At 43.9% G+C, this 27,215-nt stretch overlaps 1 protein-coding gene across 5 annotated transcripts in view; it reads left to right on the top strand.

Moving 5' to 3' along the window:
* Positions 1 to 27,215, top strand: part of LOC143328442 (plasma membrane calcium-transporting ATPase 1-like) — an 89,102-nt gene that overhangs the window by 43,804 nt on the left and 18,083 nt on the right. For 3 of the 5 annotated variants that reach the window (XM_076743589.1, XM_076743622.1, XM_076743597.1), the window contains exons 3-19: positions 861 to 1,058; positions 2,134 to 2,391; positions 3,128 to 3,253; positions 3,947 to 4,072; positions 7,128 to 7,163; positions 13,496 to 13,669; positions 15,665 to 15,879; positions 16,099 to 16,341; positions 17,402 to 17,643; positions 17,781 to 18,018; positions 19,379 to 19,558; positions 19,881 to 19,968; positions 20,198 to 20,304; positions 23,404 to 23,595; positions 25,820 to 26,033; positions 26,183 to 26,394; positions 26,705 to 26,812. In XM_076743589.1, coding sequence (XP_076599704.1) covers positions 861 to 1,058; positions 2,134 to 2,391; positions 3,128 to 3,253; positions 3,947 to 4,072; positions 7,128 to 7,163; positions 13,496 to 13,669; positions 15,665 to 15,879; positions 16,099 to 16,341; positions 17,402 to 17,643; positions 17,781 to 18,018; positions 19,379 to 19,558; positions 19,881 to 19,968; positions 20,198 to 20,304; positions 23,404 to 23,595; positions 25,820 to 26,033; positions 26,183 to 26,394; positions 26,705 to 26,812 — 2,957 coding nt within the window. The remainder of the gene's footprint in view (positions 1 to 860; positions 1,059 to 2,133; positions 2,392 to 3,127; positions 3,254 to 3,946; positions 4,073 to 7,127; positions 7,164 to 13,495; positions 13,670 to 15,664; positions 15,880 to 16,098; positions 16,342 to 17,401; positions 17,644 to 17,780; positions 18,019 to 19,378; positions 19,559 to 19,880; positions 19,969 to 20,197; positions 20,305 to 23,403; positions 23,596 to 25,819; positions 26,034 to 26,182; positions 26,395 to 26,704; positions 26,813 to 27,215) is intronic. The other 2 variants (XM_076743606.1, XM_076743613.1) reach the window with 1 other exon arrangement.

Below are 27,215 nucleotides of genomic sequence, written 5' to 3'. Positions count from 1 at the left end.
CTTGGATGTGACGTCATGACTTTGGCTCTCTATTGTGCACGAACATCCATTTGAACTGGTAATACATGAGGGACCAAAGCACATCATGTTTCTGTACAGCTGCTGTTGCTAAGTGATGATGTTATGATGTTATGATATCTCGAGACCCGAGATGAAATAATTCAGTGTGTCTCAGGGGCAGAAGTGATTGCTGAGTTCATAACAAGCGAAGATTGACTCTAAAATTACTTCAAAGGGAAACCTTTTGGATTACAACCCTTTAAGTTACAGCGCGCGCGCACACACACACACACACACACACACACACACACACACACACACACACACACACACACACACACACAGCTTCATGAATCCAGTGATTGTACTTTTTTTTTTTTTTTTAAAGAGAGCGATACCAGTCTTATAAAAGTCCTTTTTCAGGAGGCTTTTCAACATTTCTACAGTACATCCATCGGTTTGAGCGTGTCATTTTTCCCTCGGTGTGAGACGAATTTTGCCTTCATTGTATTGTTGTTGGTTTTTTTTTTGACACGTTATGACACGATCTGTATACATGATCTGTGTACTCGACACATGCTTTTACCTGCACTCCTAAAACTCATTTGTGTCATGTCTTGTGTTTGATTTTTCCTCTGGCGCCTTGAAGACGGCTGTGTGGTGTCAGATGTGCAGTATTTTGCTCAAGAGGGCCTTGAATTTCTCTTTCTTGACTCCAAAGAGCATTCAGTGTGGATTCTTTTCAAAAACGCTTTTTTACCTTTTGTGTATAAAGCAAAGACACACTCCAGTTGTTTCCTTTGTTTGGAGAAGTTTTCTGTTTTGCTGTGAATGTTAATGTCTCGTGTTGGTGTCTGCAGGTCTGTCTGGAAACCCCGTTGATTTGGAGAAACGTCACGCGGCGTTTGGTCAGAACTTCATCCCCCCCAAGAAGGCCAAGACGTTCCTGCAGCTGGTGTGGGAGGCTCTGCAGGACGTCACACTTATCATCCTTGAAATTGCTGCCATCATCTCGCTGGGCCTGTCCTTTTACCATCCACCAGGGGGCGACAGTGAAGGTCGGTACAGACGGTCTGAACTCTGCTTTTCAAAGGCTGGGCCACAGACACAACTGAAGACACTAAAGTCACGTCCTCACTATTTTATTTCAAGTAATAATTGCGTGTGTGTGTAAATTTGGAGGTTGTTGTAGCCTGGGATAGTTTACGTTCTGCAGTTCTACAATTAGACCACATGATGGGTACTTTTAAGCTGATCCCAGTATATTTAGACCGTCCATACGTATATTTAAGTTTGATCTCTGTTGAGCCAAGAACATAATAATGAAGTCGAGATTTCAGTATTTCTCCACGAGGATTAAATTCCTAGAAAAACACCACGTAGGCGTTTGTGGTGGGAAAATACAATTTAAAGAAAATATACGAGATATTGTTACGTTTACTGAATACGTTTAATTTGTAATTCTTTGTAATCTATTTTTTCATTATTATGTAGAATATTATTTTATTTCAACAATCAGCAACATGGGCTCAGTATTTAAAATTTAGTTCAACATTTTTACATATTCATCAACTTTTTTACACACTGGTTTGCTTCATATTTGCACAGTTTTATTTCTCTTCATCCTTCATCCCCTCATATATAATTTATTTATCTATTGTCCTGTAATGTGATATAATATGACCTCAATATTGATTACTGAAGTCCTGGTTACGGCCCAGTGCAAACATATTGAAACCTTGATAGAAAATGATTACATATATAGATTAAATATACATCTTGTTTTATTCTACAGTTGGTCATAATTGGCCTAGAACTGAATATGCAAAAGAAAAAGGACATAATAAAGTAAAGTACACGCTGAAGCTTTTGTGGTGAAAATGCTGTTAAAACTAATATTACAATGAAAATTATTTGAAGCTTTAGTTTGAGGTTCTCTGACCAGTTTTGGACTTGACGTATTTATTTGGTGAAAGTGATGATTTGAATTAGAGACGGACATTTCAAGCAAAAATGGAATTTAATTTTCACTGGGAACTGTTTGGATATTCATTGACAAAACCATGTAAACTCAAAACGACAGTTTTTGAAAGGTCCCTAATTGAAATTCAACATCTTCTTGTCTTCTGGCAGCATGTGGCCAGGCCGGAGGCGGCGTCGAGGACGAGGGCGAGTCCCAGGCAGGCTGGATCGAGGGCGCCGCCATCCTGTTCTCGGTCATCATCGTGGTCTTGGTGACGGCCTTCAATGACTGGTCCAAGGAGAAGCAGTTCCGTGGGCTGCAGAGTCGCATCGAGCAGGAGCAAAAGTTCACCGTCATCCGTAAGGGCCAGGTCATCCAGATCCCCGTGGCCGAGATCGTGGTCGGAGACATCGCTCAGATCAAATACGGTACGAGAGCACACGCACCAGACTGAAATATCAGACCTGGGACTTTAGTATCTGCGTCAGGTGTTTAAGGACAGACTCAAACATGATCCCTGCTTTATCTCAGTCTCTGTCTGTTATTCTCATTGTTTCTACGTTGATGCACATTTGTGACAGATATTTCAAAGTCTTGAGAGTTTTGCCAAAGCCCCTCAGGCTCACTCTGGATCAGGCACGGAAAATAAACAAACCATTTCTTCATGGACAGGAAAGCTCCTTCCTCAAACTGTTGACACGAAGCTGGAAGCACACTATTGTTAAAAATATCATTGTATGCTGGAGCATTAAGATTTCCCTTCACTGGAGCTGAGGACTGTCCTGTTTGCCAGGTAGTGTTTGGCTGGCAGGAAGTCTTCACGTACACTGAAAGTGATGCATCACTTTTAAGAAGGACGGAAGAAAACTTCAATTAAAAAGATACCTCTAAGAAAGGCAAATTGACATCTGCTGCCTCCTTCATATTTTTGTTTAATGTTGTTAAAAGTTGACTGTTTGCTTCTATTTTACAGTAAAATGTGTTTTTATCATTAGTAACAGAGTAAACAGTATGTGCTGTGTTTGGTTGAAGTTTCCCATGTGGTGTTCAGGTGTTCATCCTGGGTCAGACTATTAGAGGGCCGCAGCAAAGAGCAAAAATCTATTTACACTGAAACTGTTTGTGGAGTAAATGAAATGTGGCCTCTGGCCTCTGTGCCTGCAGGAGACCTGCTGCCTGCTGATGGGATCCTGATCCAAGGCAACGACCTGAAGATTGATGAGAGTTCTCTGACTGGAGAGTCCGATCAGGTCCGCAAGTCTCTGGAGAAGGACCCCATGCTGCTGTCCGGTGAGTGCCTGTTCACGGTCTCATTACCAACACTGATGATTGTTCTTTGAAGCCATTCTGCTGATATTTGCTGCTCTTAAACAAACACTTCCACTGTTTGTTTAATTATTATCTGGAAGGAAAATCCGCTGAATCAGGATGTGGACTCAGATCTTGTTAATCAATGCGCATTATATTCATATCAGACCAGCTGCCAAGATAAATGATCAGTCAAGTGTTATTTGTAAAGCATTTTTCATACAGGTTGGTGCTATTCAGAGAGCTCTATGGGTAACTGACAAGCTCAAGTTCTCAAGAACATTAAAACTTGTACTTTGATAATCTAACTGCACCAAAGGTCTATTTTGATGGGCATCTCAATCTTAAATATCTAAAATCTGCTCCTGAAAAGATCAATAATAATCCTGTGTCATCAGCACACTCAGCCACATAAAGCTGTGTGTCATCAGCATAGAAAGATATGACACTTCTCCTGGTGACACTGCTGAGAGGTTACAGGCTGGAAGAGTAAGAAGTGGCGACCCTAAGATTGATCCTTGGAAACTGCAACAACGCTGAACCTGCTAACAGGGGTCTTTTAAAGTGTTCAGTGATGCAGCTGAAGAGATGATCAGACAGATAACACGACATCATGAAGCAACAGTAACACGGAAACAAACAAAGTTCCTGTTGTGACTCTGGATCTTTCCTTAGGGACCCACGTAATGGAGGGATCGGGCAGGATGGTGGTGTCAGCTGTCGGACTCAACTCTCAGACAGGCATCATCTTTACTCTGCTGGGCGCCAGCGAGAACGACGAAGAGAAGAAGGTCAAGAAAAGTAAGATGCGAGACAAAGCCTATCACACACATCTGAAAAAACACATCTCATGTCCACGTGTCGAAGGTCATACGAGGACACTTAGTGTGTGAAGTGTTGGGAGGAAAGTCGGGCTAGAAAGGCGACTGTCACCATGTCAGCTTCTGAATATTTCTACTTACTGTTTGAACAGTGCGGATTGGAAATATTTGCACATTTTTATCAGCTGGTGTTGATTTGACGTTTCTCCTGTCGTATTAGCTGACTCTGAGCTGATAACAGCAGAGCTGTTTGAAGGGTCTAACTCTAACATTTTAACGTTAGCGCGAGCTTCAATCTGATCACAAAAGTCATCAGTGAATAAATGAGACCACGGATGAGTTCACCTGCACTGATCATATCTGCTGAACAGCAATTAAACACAACTGACAAGAGATTTGACCAAGAGGGACGTGAACAACAACAAGTCCACAACCGCTCTGTGAACCCTTTCTTAAACAGTGATTATCCAATCAAAGCTCTGCAAGCATAACAAGGCACGGCGGGCCTGTCAGTGTGCTAAGAGTGTTCTAGTAGTGCGTTTGTGTGGATTTGTCCACGTTGAAGCAGTGTACATGAAGGTGTAGTAAAATATATACTCTGCATTCAAAGAGTTGTATGGCAGCGTCATTCGTGCTCAGCATAAACTACCAACATTAGCTTGACTGGCTAACTAGCTTACTAGCTATAGCTGTAAAGTTGAAGACTGAGCCCGAAAGAAATATTTGTAACCATCCATGTTTTTCTTGTTCAACCGTATGATGACTTCAGGGATAAACAGAAAACTGTTGGTCCTTTATTTCCATGTCTTGGGGATTTGAATCCTGAATTTAGGATTTTTAAGCAACTCAGGGGAGTTATTGTTGAGTTGATGAAAACCTACCAGTTGTGTCAAGAAGCTGCTTTTGTTTACTTGTGTCTGAAATCAAGGACCTGTTGTTTCAAATATTACTAATGATTTTAAAGATTAATCTACCACTATCATTGTAAACAGAACAATTTCAGTCACACGGATCCTAAAAAGGCCAAAATAGTCCACCAAAGTACAAAAATCTGGTTTTCTAAATCTGGTCTCATTTATTCATGGTAGTTTATGGCTGCTATATTGAGGTACTGATTTCACAGTGATGTAGTGTTGGTTAAGAATGCCAGACGACCTTCCTCTGTTCACATACAGTTGCTTTTTTGAAGTGGAACCCTTCAAAAGCCAAAGTCCAGATGATCCTTGTACTATCACAGCAGTTTGATGTAAACCAACAGGCTTCTGCAGTCGGTCTCTATTGCTTTTGATTTGCTTGTGATCATGCTAACCCCCTTTTACTCATGTCTTTTCCTTTAGTTTGTTTTTGTCTGATCATTTGTTTTATTGGCTAAAGTTTGAGTTTGTCAGGCATTCATTGTGAACTGGCTGAATGTACCAGCTCAGCGGAGAGAGACGCTCAGGTTTACGTTTCGGCCTCCAGTGAATTTAAAACCAAACCAGGAGTGAGTCCCTAATGAGGAGAACCACAAGGATTCTTTTCTGATTCGACTGAAATAAAGCTGAAAATGAGCTGCATTTAGATCAGCATTTCATACAGGCATCTGCACTTCAGCATTTGCAAGGGCCGTCACTGAATTCATATATTACATAGACCACAACCGTAACCTTAATCTACACCGAATTGTAACTGCAATCCTACAAACAGACATGAACCTTAAAAAAGCCACGTGAAGAAGTGAGGAATGTCCTCACTGCTTTCATGGACCCTCACAAAGATAGAAATACAAGTTCTGCTTACAGCAGACACGCAGCAGACTTTACTGTCACAAATGGCTGCACCAGCCCCCTGTGCACACACACACACACACACACACACACACACACACACACACACACACACACACGTTTATGTATTCATGCATTCATGAAAAATCACACCCATTGCTTATCTTACAAGCGTAAGAGCCTCCACTATGTGCAAACACAGACACACACACACTTTTAACAGTTCAGTCTCTGTCATCAATCACCAGCCACCAGCTGAATTACAAAGAGCTGTGTAAGAGTGTGTGTGTGTGTGTGTGTGTGTGTGTGTGTGTGTGTGTGTGTATGTGTGTGCGCCTGTGTTTATGTTGGCTTTGACCTTGCCACACCTCCTTTCACAATGAAGGCAGAAAGCTCCACATTAGAACACCACTAAGTTAATGTCCCTGAGGGGGGAAACACACCTGACCTGCACCTGTGACATCTGGTACATGACAGCTGACACGGATCAATGACAGATGTTATGTTCTGTCAAGATGTACGTATGCAAACAGCCTTGAAGGTCAGAATTCACCTTCTGTAGTAAAAGAAGGAAACTGCGTCCGTCGGAGTCTTTTCAGAAACGAACAGCCTGAACAGTTCACACATCGTTTGAACCCTCTGAACCCCACAACCCCCAGGGGGTTTGAAAAAGAAAATCACAACGTTGCACAGTTTATCATAGCCAGAAACTGTAGAAATTGTCGTCGTATTTTCAAATTTCCAAGGCATCGTTTGCTACGAACGCTTCTGTTGGGAAAAGTAACCAAATCGAACCTTTAAACACTTTGTTCTCCATGTCTCATTTACAGTTTTACCAAAAATCAACCGTTGGTTTCAAGTTAAGGTCACATTAAACTTTGTTGTCTTTGTGCTGATGAGGTGAAGTGAGGAGCAGGAAATGAATGAATGAATCACACATGAAAAACCGTGTGGAGGATGTGCACTGATGGGTGTAGCTACAGTACACGTAGCATGAACTCCAGTATACCACACAAACCAGGAGATCTTTTTGTTACTGATAAAGTGATTTGGTCTGCTGTCAAACCTTGTGGCTGTTGGTTCTCTGCAGCAGGAAGTTGTGCGTCTCTCTCCTCTGATTGGTCCATTCCTGCCCACAACACACACGACACACACACACCTGTGGGTTTCTATCAGTTTGAATTTTGTGTTCTCCCTCAGTTTGATTTGATCTTATTTTTCCTTTGAGCCATCTTATCAGCATTCCGCCCTCTCTCTCTGTCCGAACAGGTAAAAAACAAGGACCCCCTGAAAATCGCAACAAAGGTAACCCCTCCATTCATCCATCTGTCCCTCTCTGTCCCTCCATCCTCCCTGTTACTCCCCCTCCTCACCCTCCACCCAGCGGCAGGAGGGGAGTGTCCAGTCCATCTCTCTCTCTGCTGTATAAAGGGGGATGTTCTCTCGCCTTGCTTTACCTGTAAAAGGGTGCAACTCTCAACCTTCAGGTCTTTGACAGCCAATCACAACGTCCACAGTCGTAATGGTAACTGTCAGAGGGTGACATGGGATTATGTATGTTCCTTAAATTCTGAGAGTGTGTTGAGACATTTTGAGGTGTAACTGTTGGTCGATTAATCGATTAGTCAGTTGACTGAAAAGGAATGAGGAATTTTTTTTGTAAATTATTAATGGTACAAGTCATGTTTTCAAGCTAATATGTCAGAAAGTAATTGGTTTCCACTTCTCAAATATGAATGTTTGCTGACTTTCTTGCTCGTCTGTGGTTATAAGTAAGAACTTTATTGCAGTGTTGGTCTCATTTTGACATTTTGTAGACCTAATGATTGATCAGAAAAACGATCAAGGGTTAATTGGTCATGAAAATTATTGCTAGTTGCAGCCCAAGGGTTGTTTATAGTATTCAGTAAGTCAGCTATCTGTATAAATATCACACTCAGTTCAGGCTCCACACAGTAAAAGAACTGATTATATTTCCTTGGCAGTGTCAAGTTAGCCAACTAGCTCAATTAGCTACTGCTTATCTGGCAAAGAGAGCGAGCTGACTACCAATATAAGATAATTATTAGATGATTATGTTACAAGCTAATAAAATACACATTAGCTTCCAAACAGAATTTAATAAAAGTTCAAAAACATAATATACAAGCAATAAAATGCATAAACTTGAGTGATAGAGTTTATTATTGTGCATGTTTGTTAATATTATCTAACACAAAATACATTTATTGAGTACAAAAACAAATTGTCGTTGGATTAAATTATTCTTTGAGTGATAACTTCTCGACAGAATATGATGTCTGTGCTTGCAAAAGCTAATTTTCTGTCCTCAAAATGTCCCAACGCACTTTGAGAAGTGAGACTCAAATGTAAGTGCGTCAGTGAGGGTCACTCCAACAGCCTGACCTCTAAGGTGTTCTTCATGGGCGACGCTGTGTTGAAATCAAGCGCTCCCTCACTGCCTGTAAACATTTAATATTTAATGGATTTGATGACTGCGTGTTTGTGTTGATGACGCCATCGCTGCAACCTCCAAACTCGACCAGCCAACCGTCCTCTATGTCCCGTGTGATCCAACACATGTCCAACTTCCTCTGCAAGCTGTCACACAACACACACACATACGCACACACACGCACACACACAGCTCCCCTCCTCCCAACCTCCCATGGTTTGAGCATCTGCTGCAGACAGAATGCTTCTTGATGTACACACACACACACACACACACACACACACACACACACACACACACACCTTGCATCACACTTTTGCCCATAGAAATAATTCAGAGCTGCTTTCATGGACGACCTGCACTAAAATGTCACAGAGAACAAAATCTGCAGAAACACCTTCCATCGCCTGGACTTCTTGCAGCTCTTTTGAGCTCATTGGCCTCTTTTAGCTCCTAGTTGTGGTTTCACAGCACGTTTCCTGTGTGGTTTTAGTTTCAGCGCCGTCGTCAGCCATGTTTCCACCAGCAGCAGGACGCTGTTTTCACACACTTCCAATGGGATGATGGTGTTTCTTCGTGTCTGCTGGATGTAGAATGAGGCAGCTGTTTGCTCTTCATTTGTCTGTCAGCTCATGTTGGAGATTTCTTCGCCCCCTAGTGGCCAAAAAATGACCAATGCATCTTTAAGCTAAACTCCCTCAGAGTATGGATACCTTTCTGATGCCTTCATAGATGCTACTTTGCTGTTTTTATCACTGTAAAGCTGCTCTCAGTGAACGTCAGCACTTCCAGCAGATGTTTCACTAAAAGCCTTCAAAGAGTGTTAAGACTGCAACCAGGGTGCATTTCATTGATGATTAATCTTCCCATCACACTTTTTAAAAGCCCAGTTTGACATTTTCAAAATGTCTTGTTTTTTTCAATCTAAAACCCAAAAATGTTCTGTTTACTATGACATAAGACAAAAGCAACACATCCTCACCGATGAGAAGCTGCAGCTACACAATGTTTAACATTTGTGCTTGAAATATCACTCCAACAATTAATCAGTTATCAAAATCCAACTCTCCAATCCTAACCTCCTAATCCTAACCCTCCAATTAGTTTTCTGTAGGTGAGCTGGTTGATTAATGGACTAATCATTTAGGCTCTAAATTATGTCTTAAATGATGCCTGTTGAGCTGCTGAAAAGCCTTTGAAGTGAAACATTTGTGTAGGAAGTTTAATTGGCGAGCTGTGATAGAGGAAAACAGCAAAGTAGAAGCAACAGGATATAAATAATGAATAAAAACAGGCAAAGGAATGGTGCAGTGACTCAGCTGTTGTACAGGTGGTGCAGCGGAAGTGTACATTATATTGAATTTATCAAAAAAAAAGGCAGAAATGGAAGTACTGACTGTGAATCAACAATAAATTTAAAGTAGAAGTGGATCAGAAGAAGGAGAAGTTTCATCGTCACATCGTAATCAACACTCCGTTAATGTTAAAATCCATTAGCTCAACGTTTCCTGCAGATGTTTTACATTAAAAGCCAATCAGGAAAGCAGCAATTCGCTTATTGGCTGGAAGGCTTTTAATCTGAAATATCTGGGCAGGAAGCGCTGAGTTTTGCGGACAGCAATGAAAAAAAGTTGAATCTGTGGAGGCTTCACGTTCGGTTTTCCCATCGCACATTTCAGCGCACGGATTACATTCTGATGACTGTGACGCCGTTGAGACGCAGCAGCAGATCCGAACAGTGCGGTGATGTTTCTGGCTGAGGCGAGGCTGTCGGCGTGTGTGGGAGTTGCACCCTTGCAGTATTAGTGGGCTGTGGGCTGTCGTCTGTTCTGTTTGTGTATCTTCAGTTTCTTTTCGCCTTTGATTCCTGTCATTTCTCTCACTGTTGCCTCCTTGCAGGGTGTTGCTCAGGACTTCATGTTGTCTTGTAATCACTGTTTGACTCTCTCCCTCCTCTCTGTTATTTTTATGTCTTGCTGAAGTCTCCTGCAGCCTCCACAGCTCTGCAGCCTCCTCTACCTCCTCCTGTCTCTCTCTGTCGTGGTTCTGCATCGCTGTCGTTTTTTGTTTTCTGGGGTGATCCTTTGAGTTCATCTTCTGTTTGTTGACTTGCTTTCTTTTTGATTGTCAGACACCCCCTCCCCTCTGCCCGCCGTGCGCTCTCCCATGGTTCAGTGCTGCGCCTGTTTATAGTTCTGTGGTTGGTCAGTGGGTCTCAGTCCTGTTCATGTGCAGCTGTGTCGGTTAGTTCTATGTTGTGGCTTGTCTTCAGAGTGGACCATGTGCATAAAGCTCCACAGCTTCCTGGTTTGACACAGATTCATCCCCACATTAAAAACGTCTTAATGTCACATCGAGCTCACGCTGTCATGAAGTGACTTCCCTTTTAGCAAAGTTCTGTGTGGGGGGCTTCTCATTATGAACCCGATAAACTCAGCGAGACAGTGACGATGACAGTGAAGGAGTTTTAGGATGAAAGTCACTTCACGTTAAAGATACGCTTCCATTGCTTTTGCTCTAGAATCAACGAATCTTTGAAGTTTTCTACAAAATATCAACAGTGAGCTGAGAGAAAATCTGAGCGGATTTCTTTTTTAGACACGTTGAACCCCATGCAAGGACATTTCAGTCTCCTCACCCTGAATCTCACTTACATTTTTCCATCAGGTTTGCTAACAAGGGCGTTCAAGCTAGTGTACAAACAGGCCATCTCTCATTTTAACTTGAGGGATGCCTCCGTTCACTCAGTGGTGTACATTTTCAGAGATTATGTCATTTGCATAATCAATAAGGCAAATAATTTGCTGCTGCTGAGTTTTAAGTCCAGCAGACAAAAATGTAAATTTAGCAGCCAAAACTTCTTATGCAATACAGCGAAAGGAGTTATGTCTTAAATGGTCAGTGTACAATGTATTAGCACCTTCATAACAGCTTTTCCTCTGTCATGGAGGTGCTAATTAAATTATTTATTTTAACATTGAGGCCATATTTAGCTGTGGTGTTGGACTGGACTGTGCCTCCAATATTCTGCCCCCCTCGTGTGTAAATGGGGGGACAAAGAAGTTAAGGACACCTCTAAATATAACGCAGTCCAGTCCACGTTTAACCATGACCTCAGCGCCGGAAAATATCATTTAATTAACACTTCTGATACAGTAATAGAACATAACAGGCAGCATTAAAGTAAACTTTTCATTGCATTAGATTGTGCAGGGAAGGCAGTTCTGTTTGTGCAGCACATTTCAGCAACCAGGCAATTCAAAGAGCTTTACATAAGACGTAAAGGCTTTCAGGCCAGATGTGAAAGAAACACAATGCACTGTGACAAGTGTGCAAAAAGACACATAGAAATAGGATTTAAAAGGATTAAACCAAAGTGAATTAGAATTGAGATCTACAGTACAACACAATAAGCTTCCACATCTTTCTGTGTATGTCTGTATCTCGTCATGTATCTGTACGTGTATCATGTGACTCGCTCAGTACTTTAATGTGACGAGTTCTTAAATTAAGACCGTCGTGTTTGTTCAAATGTTTCTTGCATGAGGTCCAAACAGTTCGTCTTAAGATTCCAGCTGTTATTATTATTATTATTATTATTATTGTGATTGACTTCTTTTGCTATTGGCTGCTTCCAGTGAACGTTTCTCCAGCAGAAACCCCAAATTGAATCGACCTGATCTCAACAGGCTTCATTGCTTGACACGTCAGGAGGTGATACAGATAGAACAGCAGGAACAGGTTCTGCAAGAGACATTTTATTCAAATAAAATGGGAGATTTTAGACGAGCTGGGCAGGGTTTGGCAGCGAACGGCTGAAGTTTAGAAGCTCTTATTGGTCATCCAGGAATCTAAACCTGCTTTATGTCCATGATCTGTCGGTATGTTGGTTTCAGAAGTGATGTTGACATTATTACCAGCAGTGACTCGCCAACAGGGTTTAATGAAGGAAAATACACTCAGGTGATGGACACCGCTTGAGTATTTTTATCAATTTAATGACCCAATGAGAACATTTCCATTATCTGATAACCCAACAAGGAATTGACGGGATTTCAAGTTAAAATCATCCCAGTTTCAGTCGGCGTTGGCGGCTCAGTCGTTCATGAGGACAAACGGCACAACGCTCAGTGTGTCAGATTAGTGTAGATTTGTTCTGTTTCCATTCATCACCTGCTCACATTTCTTTGGTGTGGAAATATGACAAACAGATCAAAGAGCTCCACGTACGCTCAACTACAGTCCAAACAGGATCCCAGCTGATGAAGTGAAATGCAAATACACAGTTTGTTTATGCAAATGAGGAGCAGAGCCGCCGAGCAGGACGTGAAACCAGACGCCATGTCAGACTTCAGAACTCAGCCTCGTTCCAAACTGTGAGCTCGGATGTGAAACAAACAGAGTGTGTGTGTGTGTGTGTGTGTGTGTGTGTGTGTGTGTGTGTGTGTGTGTGTGTGTGTGTGTGTGTGTGAGTGATTGACAGCCTCCGGTTAAATCCTCTCTGTTCTATCTGCTGTTCTCTGTTCTGTCTGCTGCTCTTCATTATGAACTGCTGCTCCAAACTTGTCTGTGACACTCTCTGAAAGCTACCTGGACCTTTTCATGAATGTTCTGTGATCACTAATTGATGAAATGCGACTGTCTGCATTCAACCAAAGGTCACCATGTTAATGATAAACACTGAGAATCTTTTCTGATCTCTGAGAAAACTCGTCCAGTCGTTTTCAGCTTTCGCTCCGACTGAATCTGTAACGTTTTCTCTGCCTCTCTGCCCTTCATCCCAAACCACTCCTTAACCCTGCTCCCGACTTCTTTTCTGTTTTGTTTTGTGATTTATTATTATTTATTGATTTAATTCATTCACCTTTTGTCAACCCGTCCTGCCTTCCCTCATCCTCTCCTCTCAATCCTGACCATGCTGACAACTTCCCTCTCCTCTGTCTTCATTCTATCCATCACTCTGTCCCATACCTCATCCTCCCTCCTCATCCTCCTTCATCTCTACCTTTTTCTCCTCACAAACCTCTTCCTGACCTCCCTAAACCTCCTCCTCATTTCTCTTTACTCTCCACCTCGGTCCCACCTTCCCTCTCCTCCCCCATTGGCCCCTTAAAACCTTCCACCTCCTCCTTTTAACCCCCAACCACCACCTTACCTCACCCCCCCCCAACCTCCCCTCCAGCCAAAACCCAGGACGGCATCGCTCTGGAAATCCAGCCGCTGAAGAGCGAGGAGGCTGCCGAGTCCGAGGAGAAAGAGGAGGCCAAACCGGTGAAGAAGGTCAATGTGACCAAGAAGGAGAAGTCAGTGCTGCAGGGCAAACTGACCAGACTGGCTGTGCAGATTGGGAAGGCTGGTGAGGAGCACGCACACACCCACACATGCACACACACGCAGGCACACACACACACACGATACATGCACTATATCAGTTTTATCTCTGTGTGTTCAATATAGAAATAGGTCCTCTAGTGAAGCCAAAGACTGGAAGCAGGGGGAAACTGATAGCCTGATGGCTCCATCAGAAGATCCACCTTTCAACAACTCGAGTCAGGTCAATTTATGTATAGAGCACGTTTAAAAACAAAATGTATCAAGAAAGAAATTGGTAGATAAGCTTATAATATTAAAGCAACCATAAAGTGATATTGTAATTAAGGGGACTCCAGCTTATTTAAACCAAACTGACAGTCTGCAGCCTTGCTAGCAGCTCTGTGAAGCTGTATTTAGGTGCAGCAGTGCTCTGAGCTATATGCTATCGCCAACATGCTAACATGCACAGAGTGACAGTGCCAACATGCTGACGTTGATGATTTCATTGCTCACACTTCCATTAATCTGTTTTATACCGAGGACCTACTTTCTCCCAATGATGTGACTGCCTAGTTTTTGTTTTTATTTCTTAACAAAGCATTTGTGCCTCTTCAGCTCATTGTGGGGTGTCCAGGTTTAAGCTCTGTCTTGGGGTGGATAGGCGATTTAGCTTGTTAGTTAAAAAGAATTTGTTGAAAGGTGGATTTTTTCTTCTTTTGTCAGAGCAAAGCTAGCAGTTTTTCCCTGCTTCCAGTGTTTGTTCTATGCTAGGTTGACAAATCCTGGACTTATCTCTGTACTGGACACACAGAGGTGAAACCGATGCCAGCCCATCCTCTTATCTGACTCTGGGGAAGACAAAGAACAAGAGGATTTCCAGAAATGTGGGGCTGTTCCTTTAATAGCACACAAAGTGATCAGGCAGTGAGGGGACGGAGAGGCTGGGGGTCAGAATGCACTCAGTTTTATTGGATCGATGTTTTATTGGGAGCATGATTCATCCCTGAGTTGAAGGTATTTTCTGTGTCATTTCAATTGACCTTAATACACTGAGGGGCTTTCAGGACAGAGTGGAGGGGAGGCACCAGCCACAGACCAGCTTCAGGAAAGAACTGCCCCTCATTACAGGATAGAAATAGAATTTGGGCCAAAACACTTTGACAGGAGGTGACTGACAGGAGAAATTAAGCAGAAACACACAAGCAGTGTTTTTTTTTCTATTTCACCTGTTTCTGATTTTACAGTCAGGATGTTTGCACTGTTAAAGGTGCAATGACTTTTATTTAGAACATTCAAAGATTAACTAGAACATCTGTGCTAGCAGTAAACTAGACACCAACTCTCCCCCCGGTGCTCCGAACTCCCACTCCAGGATCAACTAAGAACCACAAGCTGCATGGCTAACTGAGCTAACTAGCTAACAGCAGCTACAGTTAGCACTTGCTCTGGTGATATGCTGCCCCCTGTTTGTTTGGAACCTTTAAGTGCAGAGGCTTCCTGTTGATCATTTTATGTTTGTTTTGCATCCAGACCTCACTGCCTGAAAGACAAACCAATAATACTTTTTTGGTTATAGTTTCAACACAATTCTCCTGTGATTTCAGTGTGTTTCATAAACCTGATATACTGTGTAAAAATGTTACATGCAGCAATCAGTCATGTCAAACATTAAAGGGATGAGTGCATTCACAAACATGTCAGAAGTCTGCAAATGTTGTGCATGTCAAAACAGATGACCTGCATCTGAAGGTCCCTGGTGGGACGCAGACAGTGTCCACAGGGACACCCCTCAGCCTGTTTAATAAATGAAAAACAGAAATCTAATTTTCACCATCCTTACTTTGTCTGCTGTGAATTCAATTGTCCTGCAATATGAGTCATCATTGCTTCTCAGCAAACTGCCAGGAGCGTTTGGACATCAGATTGTCCCTGAATGCACCACAAGACATTTTAAAATTGTTACCAGAACACAAAACAGAAGCTCGTCACTGTCAGGGAAAAAATGGCCTTGTGTTTAAACTCTGCTCGTTCTAACCAGGTCTGATTATGTCGGCTGTGACCGTCATCATCCTCATCCTCTACTTTGTGATCGACACCTTTGGGGTCCAGGGCCGGTCCTGGGTGGCCGAGTGTACCCCAATCTACATCCAGTACTTTGTCAAGTTCTTCATTATCGGTGTGACCGTGCTGGTGGTGGCCGTCCCTGAGGGGCTGCCGCTCGCCGTTACCATCTCTCTGGCCTACTCTGTCAAGGTAAGCAGGATAGGAAGCAAAGGGGATTATAGGAAATATAAAATTAATGGCTTTGTATAACCTCACAGAATCATGTCGTGCACACTGAGGATTTGATAGCTACACTTATCAGACATTTCATTAACTTTCAGGACAGGTCATTTCACATTTCACTTTCAAAACAAAGTCCAAAAGCAAAAAAAAAAAAAGCCTCTAACCTCGTCATTGTTCTTATTTTAGAAAATGATGAAGGACAACAACCTGGTGCGTCACCTGGATGCCTGTGAGACAATGGGCAATGCCACAGCCATCTGCTCAGACAAGACGGGCACGCTGACCATGAACCGCATGACGGTGGTGCAGGCGTACGTCGGCGACACACACTACAAAACCGTCCCCGAGCCCGACGTCATCAAACCAGAGACGCTGGAAGTGATGGTCAACAGCATCTCCATCAACTCAGCTTACACCACCAAGATCCTGGTGAGACCTTCACTGTCACATCTACATCAGACCACTAAATGTTTTTTCCAAAATGGCCACTTTCAAGGTCAAAAGCCAGTCCTCACAAAGATGCAATAGTCCAAGAGTAGACGCACGTTCTTGTCTGGAACTTGTTCTTCCATGTGTTGTTTTCCAAAAGGCTTAACTTAATCTGAACCCTAACCACAGCCCCAAAGGACCTGTCCAGGGACCAATTCCAGCCCACAAGGCAGTTTAATAAGTCTTTGATTTTATTGCTAAATTTGGCTCCCAAGTAATTTTTTTTTTTTCATCCATTTCAGATTTTTTTTACTCATTAATTTTAGACTATTTATTTTTCTAGCAAAGACACAAATGTAGCATAAAAATCAGCTTTTCGTGTGTAAGGAGCAAGTTTAATTTGCAATTAACTTAACAGAAGTGAACCAAAATGTCTTTTTTCTGAACAGAAAGGTTGATCAGTTTCAGGAGAGCTGGACGGTTGATTACTCTTTACTGGAGTTTAATAGATCACATCTTCTCTCATTTGCAGGAGGAAACTGTTGTATAGGAATACAAATTCACAAGAACAGTTCCTCAATGTTCCCCTCAGAGAACCATCCACTTCAGGCTTTAAGTTTGGGCTTTTACAGCATTCTGTTGAATCTGAATCCTTTATTGAATCTCAACAACCTGCTTGGTCCAAATACTGCAGGTCCTGATTCACAGTTATGAAGTTGATCATCTTAAACTGGGAGACCAGCTCCTGAAACTGCTGTGATGTGATCAGCTGACTCACCGCTCTGTTGGTCTGTTGAACCACAAAAACACACCAGCTGTGTCCTAATTCCAGACTCCACAACAATTCTAAACAAGGTCGTATTATGTTGTGTGTTCACGATGGAAAGTGAGAAACAGCCAGTTTGCACACTAACAGACATTTGGTTGTACTGTTGATGGACGCTCTCCACAGAGGGAGGAGAGGAGTCGCTCACAGCGGGAAAACCTCTGTGTTTGTGAAGTTTAGTTTGTGGTTTGAAACGTTAACATCACATCACATCGAAACCGTTGTTCCTTTCAGCCTCCGGAGAAAGAAGGCGGCCTCCCCCGCCATGTGGGCAACAAGACCGAGTGCGCTCTGCTGGGCCTGGTGCTGGATCTGAAGAGGGACTACCAGCCAATCAGAGATGAGATCCCTGAAGAGAAACTCTACAAGGTTTACACCTTCAACTCCTCTCGCAAGTCCATGAGCACTGTGCTGAAGAACGCCGACGGAGGCTTCCGCATGTACAGCAAAGGAGCGTCGGAGATCGTCCTCAGAAAGTAAGAAAAGAGATCAAATGAACTGAGGAATATTTATCTGTCTGAGGATGAATGGATGGTAGGACGGAGTGACAAATGGATAGACAGGTAATGGATGACATCTCCTATCCTAACTAATGATCTCACTCCTCTCCCAGGTGCTCTCGTATCTTGGACGCCCAGGGTCAGCCTCGTGTCTTCAAGCCTAAGGACCGTGACGAGATGGTGCGTAAGGTGATTGAGCCAATGGCGTGCGACGGGCTGAGGACCATCTGCGTGGCTTACAGGGACTTTCCGGCTGAGGCCGGCGAGCCGGAATGGGACAATGAGAACGACATCCTGAACGAACTCACCTGCATCGTCGTGGTCGGCATCGAGGACCCCGTCAGACCTGAGGTACGGAGCAGATTTAAGTCTTAACCGATGCTGCTTATGTTCATGTCTGGAAAGTAGCGGTGTCGAATTAATCATCAATCACCTTTGAAAACCTAAATGTTAATGTTGAAATATCATTACGCCTCGTATTTGATCATTGATTCATCCAAAGCGCTCGTTTCCTCAACAGACGTGGCCCTTTACGTGCTTTTCCCTGCTGTTCCTGCATTCATTCACAACACAGCCACACCAGCATTTTCCCTGACATGTTACAAGGTCTCGAGGTGGGAAATTGGCGATACAGATTTCCCCGAATATTGATCCCTGCTCCCAAACACAGATTACCCCGTGCAGGAAATGTTCCTCAACATTTCAGGCAGAGACTGAATGTGTGAAAGGGGCTTTACAACTTTACAACTTGTGAGTCCTGGTCAGGTGTGCAGAGTCTGGATGCTCTGAAGTGTTAAATGAAGCCTGTAATGAAGCCCAGAAAGCGTCAGTGCTGCCTGCTGCTTTAATGTCAGAGCACACAGATCACAGACAGGATGGAAATAACTGTAGAGCAGCAGGAGTCAGCCACAAGCTCCATGTTTGTCTCCACACAGCCTATGATGTGATGGACACGAGAATCTTGGGAATATTTTAGCTTTCAGGCATAAAATAATTCTTTATGTTTATATTGTACTTCATGAAACATGTATGTGGCTCCGACTCGACAGCATGTTGTCTGAACTCTAAGTGTACAAATACTGAAACTGTATAAGGGATTAATTCCACCATCAAAGAGCAGAGCCCAAAAATCAGCTGAAAACCTTGACTGATTCTTCTGTCTTTTACTTCCTCTGCACTCTGTGTCCCAGGGGTGTCAGGTGACCCTCTCTGAAGCCCACCGTGACAGGTTAAGGCTTCCTTCAGCATGAATCAAAGATATAATAAACAAGCAAACAGAGAACTCCTGTTGGTCTCCATCAAACGCCGGTTGAGCCACCTGATGAGCAGACGAAGTGTCCCACAGCTTTCTGATTGTCAGCTGACCACTATGTCACCATGGACTCCCCAGAGAGGTCCACCTATCCTGTGTCTCTCTTTATTCACTCCATTATCTGAGATGAATGAGGTTCTCCAGTGGGATGGGATGAAAAATAGCAATGGGATGTCAGGTAGAACCTGCTGCTGCTGTTGCAAAGTGAGTTGAGTCCCACATGTCGGCTCCTGGATCTGTTTTATCAAAATAAACCCAAACACAAAAACTCACCATGAGGCAGTGTCTCTCTTGGTTTGATGAGTAAACGTCCTTTAGCCTCTTGTTATTAAAATCAGGAACAGAAGCTACAAAGTCTCTCCGACTTTTTGATGTTTCTTTTTTCTGACACTCTTCCAGGTACCTGAAGCGATCACTAAGTGCCAGCGTGCAGGCATCACTGTACGTATGGTCACCGGAGACAACATCAACACTGCCCGCGCCATCGCATCCAAGTGTGGCATCATTCAGCCCGGCGAGGACTTCCTGTGTCTGGAGGGCAAAGAGTTCAACCAGCAGATCAGAAACGACAAGGGAGAGGTGAGACGAGAGCAGACATGTTTGACAAAGCCAACACCTAGGTCATTAAAATTTTACCCAAAGCTGTGGTCACCACAGGACCAGTTCAGAAATCACAGCAGTCGAGCCTGGATGTAATTTGGTTTATCAAGTCTTTGTCGCTAACATGTTAGCAAGAAACTGCGTATTTCTGCATCCAGGATACAAAGTGCAGCATTTAAGTCCAGCAGGTTGTTAGGCAGCTGTGTGTAAGTTAGTGTTATCATATGGTGGGAGACGCTTAAACTCGTGTGTTGTGTGGAAAGAATTTCATGAAACTGCTTTTCATGGTTTACATCTCTAGGTGGAACAAGAGCGTCTGGACAAAGTTTGGCCGAAGCTTCGCGTTCTGGCTCGCTCTTCACCGACAGACAAACACACTCTGGTCAAAGGTGGGTTCATTCTGACAGGACTCAGTGTTTTTCTGATGTGTACTGCATCCTGTTTACATAGTTTTACTGCTCCGCATGTCTTCATTTGTCCTTGTGTTCATGATAAGTGTACTTTTAAGCCACATCTCTTATTGGTTTTAAAGTTATTTCTCTGCGTGTTTTCTGAAATGTTCATGAACTCATTGACATGGAGGTGTTTTTTGTTTTTTTGTTCCGCTCTGTTGATCAGGTATCATTGACAGCACGGTGGGTGAAACCCGGCAGGTGGTGGCAGTGACAGGAGACGGTACCAACGACGGCCCCGCCCTCAAGAAAGCTGATGTTGGCTTTGCCATGGTAAGCACAGCTTCATTCTTCTTACCTTTTTATTGTTGTTTTTCTCCTCACAGCTCTTCACTCGTCTGCTGCTGCCGTTCTGCTTCATTACCAACAGCGAAGAAAACCTTTGACTTAATTACATTTCTAATGCTGCCATGAAATAAGTATTTTCTCTAAACATCATCCACAATAATTTGAGTTTAATGCCATCAAATCATTTAGATTGCTGTGAAATGGAATAATAAATCAATAAGTGTTGAGCTTGGGTGCCTCAGCTCATCAGCACAGTCAGGTCTGCTTGTTCTCCAAAGACCAACACAGAGAAACAACATGGAGGCTGGTCCTGCCGTTCATGACGTCGGCTTATGTCTGTCGTTTAAACAGCAAACAATAGCTTGCAAGAAGGTCTTCCAAACTTATTTAAGTTGTGTGATTCATCACAGTGAACATCGCGTCTGCATTCATTGTTGTCAAAGTTACATTATCAGTGTTGATCATCTGAAAAGTCTAGTTTGTTGTGATGGAGGAGACAACTCACGTAAGTTTCAAGAGTCATTAGATTTTCTATGCCGCATGGAAATGAATATAGAACCAGTGGCTCCATGAAATGAAAGAAAAATGCGTCTGATCATCTAAGATGATGCAGCATGTGTTCAAAAACGGTCAGAAATGGAAACATTGTTTTCTCAATCACAATTTGCAACACACTGGTACGACCCTTTAACCAGCTGACACCAGTGTGTCACCAGTGTGTGTTTTTTTATTAGTAACACCTCTGCACACGGAGCCAACAGAGAAATTAATAAAATCAGGGCAGTTTACATCTCTGACAGGTGAATAATTAGAAGAAATTTTCTTTCAGAAAAGGTTGACCAATAAACATAACAACAAACACGGAGTAGTCAGGTTAAACCAGCCCCACGAGAACCCAGGAAGGTCAGTCCTCCACCTCCTCCCCCCTCGTGGAGACCTGTCCACTCCCCCATCCCACAGTAGTTTTAGTGTTTTTTGTAGTGTCTTCTAACGTAGTATCATTTCAGCCAGCTGACTGTCAGAAGTGTTTTCTACATGAGGACAGAACTGAGTTGACATTTGACATGTGACCTCGCCGCTCCACACATGGAGAAACCAAACAGACGTTTGGGAGTGACGGTAACAACTTCAGACTGTCCACAACTTCAGGGCTCATGTGTAGCCCACAGCTAACTGACTGACTCAGTGGAAACAGTCCATGTTAACATCACCCAAAGCATGATGGGAATGGTAGTGCCAGAACCCCTAAAACATGCTCATCCCAAAGTAAAATGTAAAACTGGAACGAGAAAATACATGAAAATAGTTTTTGTTTCACACATTTTGTGACACAACTGAAGCTCAGAGCGTCTCATCAGCGTCGGTCTTACATTCCTTGAACATGTATATCACTCACATGCCAAATTATACATTTCTGCAGGTCAGCACAGTCTAAAAACAATCATTTATTAAACGCCATGCTACGACACACAGTGACTGTGATTACGCCTGTAAATAAGTGGTTTGTGGCGTCTGATGCAGTCGTGAACCAGCAGCAGCACCTGGTTTACCTGAGAAAAACTGTTGAAGTAGAGACAAAGAGCCAGATGGAAACCTGAAGCAGCTCTGCTCACTTCCAGAGTGTTTGTCGTCAATTAATGATCCAGCTGCTGCTGATATTGGCTCTGATCATTTGTTGTGTTTGATCTGAAAAGTTGCACAGTGCGTTGTTTCTTCCAGCTCAGAGCACAAGGAGTTACACTGAAGCATTGATGATCAATTAAACACACAGGGCAGGGCCTGTGGATGAGCTCAGTAACATCAGCTGCCTCCTCCCTGTGTTGCTGTGACCTTTATTTATGAAGGAAAGTCATCTGAACACCCGCATCTCCTGCAGGCTGCCGAGCAGCTGTTGTGCTGTCAAACAGCAGACAGTAGTTACTGTTCCTAAACACATCTCAGAGGCCATCTGGGGATTTAGACCAGTGACCTTCCTGTCCTAATGTGTCCCTTTTGGAATATTTTCAGTTAGCACCCAAGTGTTGCTGTTCAATTATCAGCTGTTTAGTTAGAAAACAGAGTGATCCACCTCCGTCTGTGTGGGAGCGTCTGACGCTGCAGAGAGACACGGCGACTCACATCACAGCTTCTGATGTTTCTCTGAGCACCAGTCTGCTCCTCCTGCTTCATTTCCACCACTGAGTCAGCTGATTGGCTTAAAAATATTCTCACTTTAGTTAAGTAAACCAGGAGTGTCAAGCTCAAATCACCGGGGGGGCCTCTGGCCAAAGTTTTTCTCTCCAAGAAAACTGCATCTGAAAAAGTTCATTCCAGCTGAATCCACCCTGAACTGAGCAGCTGCTCTTTCCCTCTCCTCTCCCTTGTATCTGTCATAGTGCTTTGCAGGTACAGAAGAGTAATGCTGCTGAGGCTGTAGTCCTGAGCACAGCAGCTCTGTCCTGCAGAGACAGGAAGCAGTCACATTAAACTCCACCAAAAATAATGAGTTGTCCGCCTCCCGTGGAACTCCAGCAGCTCCAGCTGGACCTTTCTGTCCGGTTTAGAGAGAGAAGACACAGTTTTATGTTCTGACTTTGCAGCCTTGCTACAAAAGTAAATTCCATCAAAGACTGAAAGAATCCAAATGGGATCTGAGGGAAGAACAGACGTCTGACAGTAATGTTCAGTGTAATAATGATGGTGTAGCCTGAAGTGTCATTCAGCCCAGATCTGCAGCACAGATAATGATGGTGATGAGAATTGTATTAATATCTGATTTATTCTGTTTGTGAAAGCACAGAATGAAAGATGCATTTGATTGGTGGATCAGATAATTCTCAACAACAACCAAACTCCACATGTTTTTTTCTTAGACGGTGTTTGAGGTTCTGACCAGCAGATACTGTTTGATATCTGGATTCTTTCTGATCCAGTGATATTTGTTAGTGATCAGATGCTGCAGCTCATGTGCTGATTCTTCCATTTACGTTCATTCTGATATGAGATGCACATCATTAGTAACTGGTTCCTGCTGAAGACTTAAAAATCAGCTCTTCTGTAGTTTCAGTCTTAAAGATCTGACCGTCCCCCTCTGCTTCTCGTCAGGGAATCGCCGGCACAGATGTGGCAAAGGAGGCGTCGGACATCATCCTGACCGACGACAACTTCACCAGCATCGTCAAGGCCGTCATGTGGGGAAGGAACGTCTACGACAGCATCTCCAAGTTCCTGCAGTTCCAGCTGACCGTCAACGTGGTGGCCGTGATCGTGGCGTTCACCGGCGCCTGCATCACACAGGTAGGCTGAAGGCGACACACTGAGTCTGATGTTATTGTGGGATTATTGCACAGGTGTCATCACATCACTATGTTAGCATGTTAGCATGCTGATGTTAGCTTAGACACATTTGGAGACAAAAAGTAGTCCTTGTTTCTTTGACAACAGGAAATCTAATTTTTTCTAAACTCTCAGACCCTCCTGCCTGAAGTCGTTAAAACTAAAAGATGAGACGTGTCTTAACGTGAGGTCAATTTAACAGCTGAGACACAGAAAAATCCAGTTTTCCTTCATAGAGTCAGAATTTAATATCTTCAGGTTTAAATGTTTCAACATGTGGCGGCTGTACTGAATTCTGCTCAGCGTTAGTAAATCAGTGTTTCTGCCTTCTGTGTGGACTTCGATGACTGAACATGAACTGAAGTTCGATAGTTATATTACATTTGAGGCTCGGTGATTTGATCAAATCTCCACAGAAGCAAGGAAAGTAGTAATGATACCTTTACGTAGTGTTTTATCATGAAACTTATGAGGAGGAGGGGGGACGCTCACCTCAACCACCACCAACATGTAGCACCACGGCAGCCATTTTGTGCCAGAACGCTCACCACACATCATCTTGAGGGGAAAGCCAGTTGCACAGGGAGATGATTAGGTGGCCAGATGGAGGACGCCAAGTCGGGAATATCGCCCTGACGCAGAGGACACCCCCCCCCCCCCCCCCCTTTGCTGTAAGTGCCATGAGTGAGTGAGTCGGGACGTCTGTGATGTGTCTCATCCGAAGGACGGCGTCTCCTCCAGCAAAGCCATCACTGCACTGTTGCATAGGGATTTTTATCCGGACCAGAGGGAAGACTGCCCCCTGCTGGCCCACCAACACCACTTCCAGGGCTCCTATCCAAGAATTAGCCAAGTCCACACCTGCTTAGCTTCAGTCTTTCAGCAGAACCAGGCTGCATGTTGGTATGGAGTCGTTTTTTTTAGTTTGATGCGACCGTCTCAGAGCTGTGAGGAGGCGACGCCGCCGGGTCACATTTTTTTGTTTCATAATGTGTCTCTAATCAGGAAACAGAACTCCTGACACAATAAAAAAAAAAGTAACTTGCGGCTGTGTATTAATTGAAAGGCTCACAGCTGGCAGGACAGATAACTAACTCGTCTACAGAGCGGAGAGCACAAAGTAGGCTAAGATACAGCCCGAAACCATGGCAACACGTCACCATCATAATCCTGAAATATAACAGGGGCTCAGCAGGTCTGTGGTCTCTGTGGTGTGTTTATACTCACTGATCATCCTTTTAGGCCGCTGACATGTTGGCACAGATCATTAAAAGGCAGTAAACTGATTTGTCTTTATCGTACATACAGAGGGATGTTGCATCGGCGTAGGTTTGGTTTCAGAAGTGGAGGGGGTCCTATGAAGTGTGTGTGTGTGTGTGTGTGTGTGTGTGTGTGTGTGTGTTTGTTTGAATCAGTCCAGCAGACAGCACACTGTGATATAACAGCTTATGGTGCTTAATGATGGCAGTATAATCATGAAAATAGGAATGCCATGTAAAACTCTGTATTGTTAAAGCACTAAGACACTTCGAGTGCAGCTCCACCAGTTCTACACATCAAAGTCTGTTTACAGAACTCCACTACTGCAGGGGTGCAGGCTCTGGTTCTGGAGGCTCTAGATGGAGCTGCAACTAAAAATTGCCTCAAGTGATGTCACTTGAGTCGGTGTGGCTGGGTCCAAAAACTACAAGTTTGAGAATGGGGAAGAAAAAAAATATAAATACGTTTTTATTATTTTTGCCCTGAAAAACATGCAGAGAGACTTTTTCAGTCCTGACTGTTAACCTCAGATCTTATTACCTCAACAACGTCCACTTTACACATACATTCAGCTTACATGTACAAAAAGGTGTTTGAATCTGTTTGTGTTGGCCTGGCTGGGGTCCAAAGGCAGACACCACCAGAGGCTGCAGACATCACTTCATCAGGAAGTGACACTCAGACTAAATGTGAAGTGAATTTTAGAGGTGGCGTGACAAGGCAAAGACAAATTTGCAGTGGGCAAAGTGAACTGAGGTGAAGAAGCGTTGGAGTACGCTGAAAATGATGTCATTGATCAATGTAATCTGTCTCTGATGGTGTATAAGATATGTAGTTATCACATGGATTATGATTTCCTGTCATTTGTTTGCTGACTCAGACTTCCTGTAAGTCAAACTCCTGAGCTCTCCTCTTCCTCCTGCAGGACTCTCCCCTGAAGGCCGTCCAGATGCTCTGGGTCAATCTCATCATGGACACTCTGGCTTCTCTGGCTCTGGCCACCGAGCCGCCCACCGAGTCTCTGCTGTTACGTAAACCCTACGGCCGCGACAAGCCCCTCATCTCCAGGACCATGATGAAGAACATCCTGGGCCACGCCGTGTACCAGCTCGTCATCATCTTCACGCTGCTCTTCGCCGGTGAGTTTAACAGCACTCATAGGGAAAACTCCAGCTGCAGAAGCCAGACGAGCCATTCAGCCAGAACCTGCCTGCTCGCTTCCCTCGGTGGAAGAATCGTCAGTCTGTTCTGGTCTGTGAGATCTTTAAGTTTCCACTCTGTTTCTCAGGTGAGAAGTTTTTCGACATCGACAGCGGCCGTAACTCTCCCCTGCACGCACCGCCGTCGGAGCACTACACCATCGTCTTCAACGTGTTCGTCATGATGCAGCTCTTCAACGAGATCAACGCCAGGAAGATCCACGGAGAGAGGAACGTGTTCGAGGGCGTCTACAGGAACCCCATCTTCTGCAGCGTGGTACTGGGAACCTTCGCCCTGCAGGTAACATCATCATCATCATCATCATCTGACGCAGTGACTCCCAAACACTCATTTGGCGCTTTGTTGAATATGTCCTGCAGCAGGGCGGCGAATGTGGGATGGAGTCAAAATAAATTAGTGTGTTCACAGTAATGGAGGAACATGTCACCCAGTGCAACAGTGTGACTCACTGATGTGTTTTTAATGGAGCTCCATGGCGCAGAGGAGCGAGGTGTATCAGGCCCTGGACACACAGACGAGGCTTGTTAGTTCATTGTTGGTTTGGGTCGACTCACTCAGCTCACATGTCGCGTGTGTTCCTCCTCCTCAGATCATCATCGTTCAGTTCGGAGGGAAGCCGTTCTCCTGCACGGCTCTGACCATCGACCAGTGGCTGTGGTGTGTGTTCATTGGCGTGGGAGAGCTGCTGTGGGGACAGGTGAGACCAGAACCAGAACCAGAACCACTGACGTTTTGTTCTGAACGAACAGCATTAAAACATGAAAAATCTGAGTTCAAACAACACGCACCGAGACGAAGATGAAGAGGTGGGTACAGTAAGAGACACGGATGAAGGTGTGTGGAAGCCTGTCACACTCGCGCTGCTGCAGGGTTGCCATCACAACCATCGCCATGGTAATGAGCTCAGCACATGAAAGCAGCGCGACTCCTGTTTACGAGCACAGAGGGAAAACAAACCCAGCGTGTCCGTCCCTCTGTGGACGCACTCAAACACACCATCACATGCATGATCCTGTTCTGGCACACGCAGGCTTAGAGAGCATACATTACATAGAAAAAAAAAGTTCAGACATAAGAAGCCTGGTGGGTTCAGCTGGAGG

The sequence above is a fragment of the Chaetodon auriga genome, chromosome 2 (genome assembly GCF_051107435.1).
Source record: "Chaetodon auriga isolate fChaAug3 chromosome 2, fChaAug3.hap1, whole genome shotgun sequence".
NCBI lineage: Eukaryota > Metazoa > Chordata > Actinopteri > Chaetodontiformes > Chaetodontidae > Chaetodon > Chaetodon auriga.
Note: the sequence above shows the minus strand (reverse complement) of the source record. Positions and strands in the feature narration are given on the sequence as shown.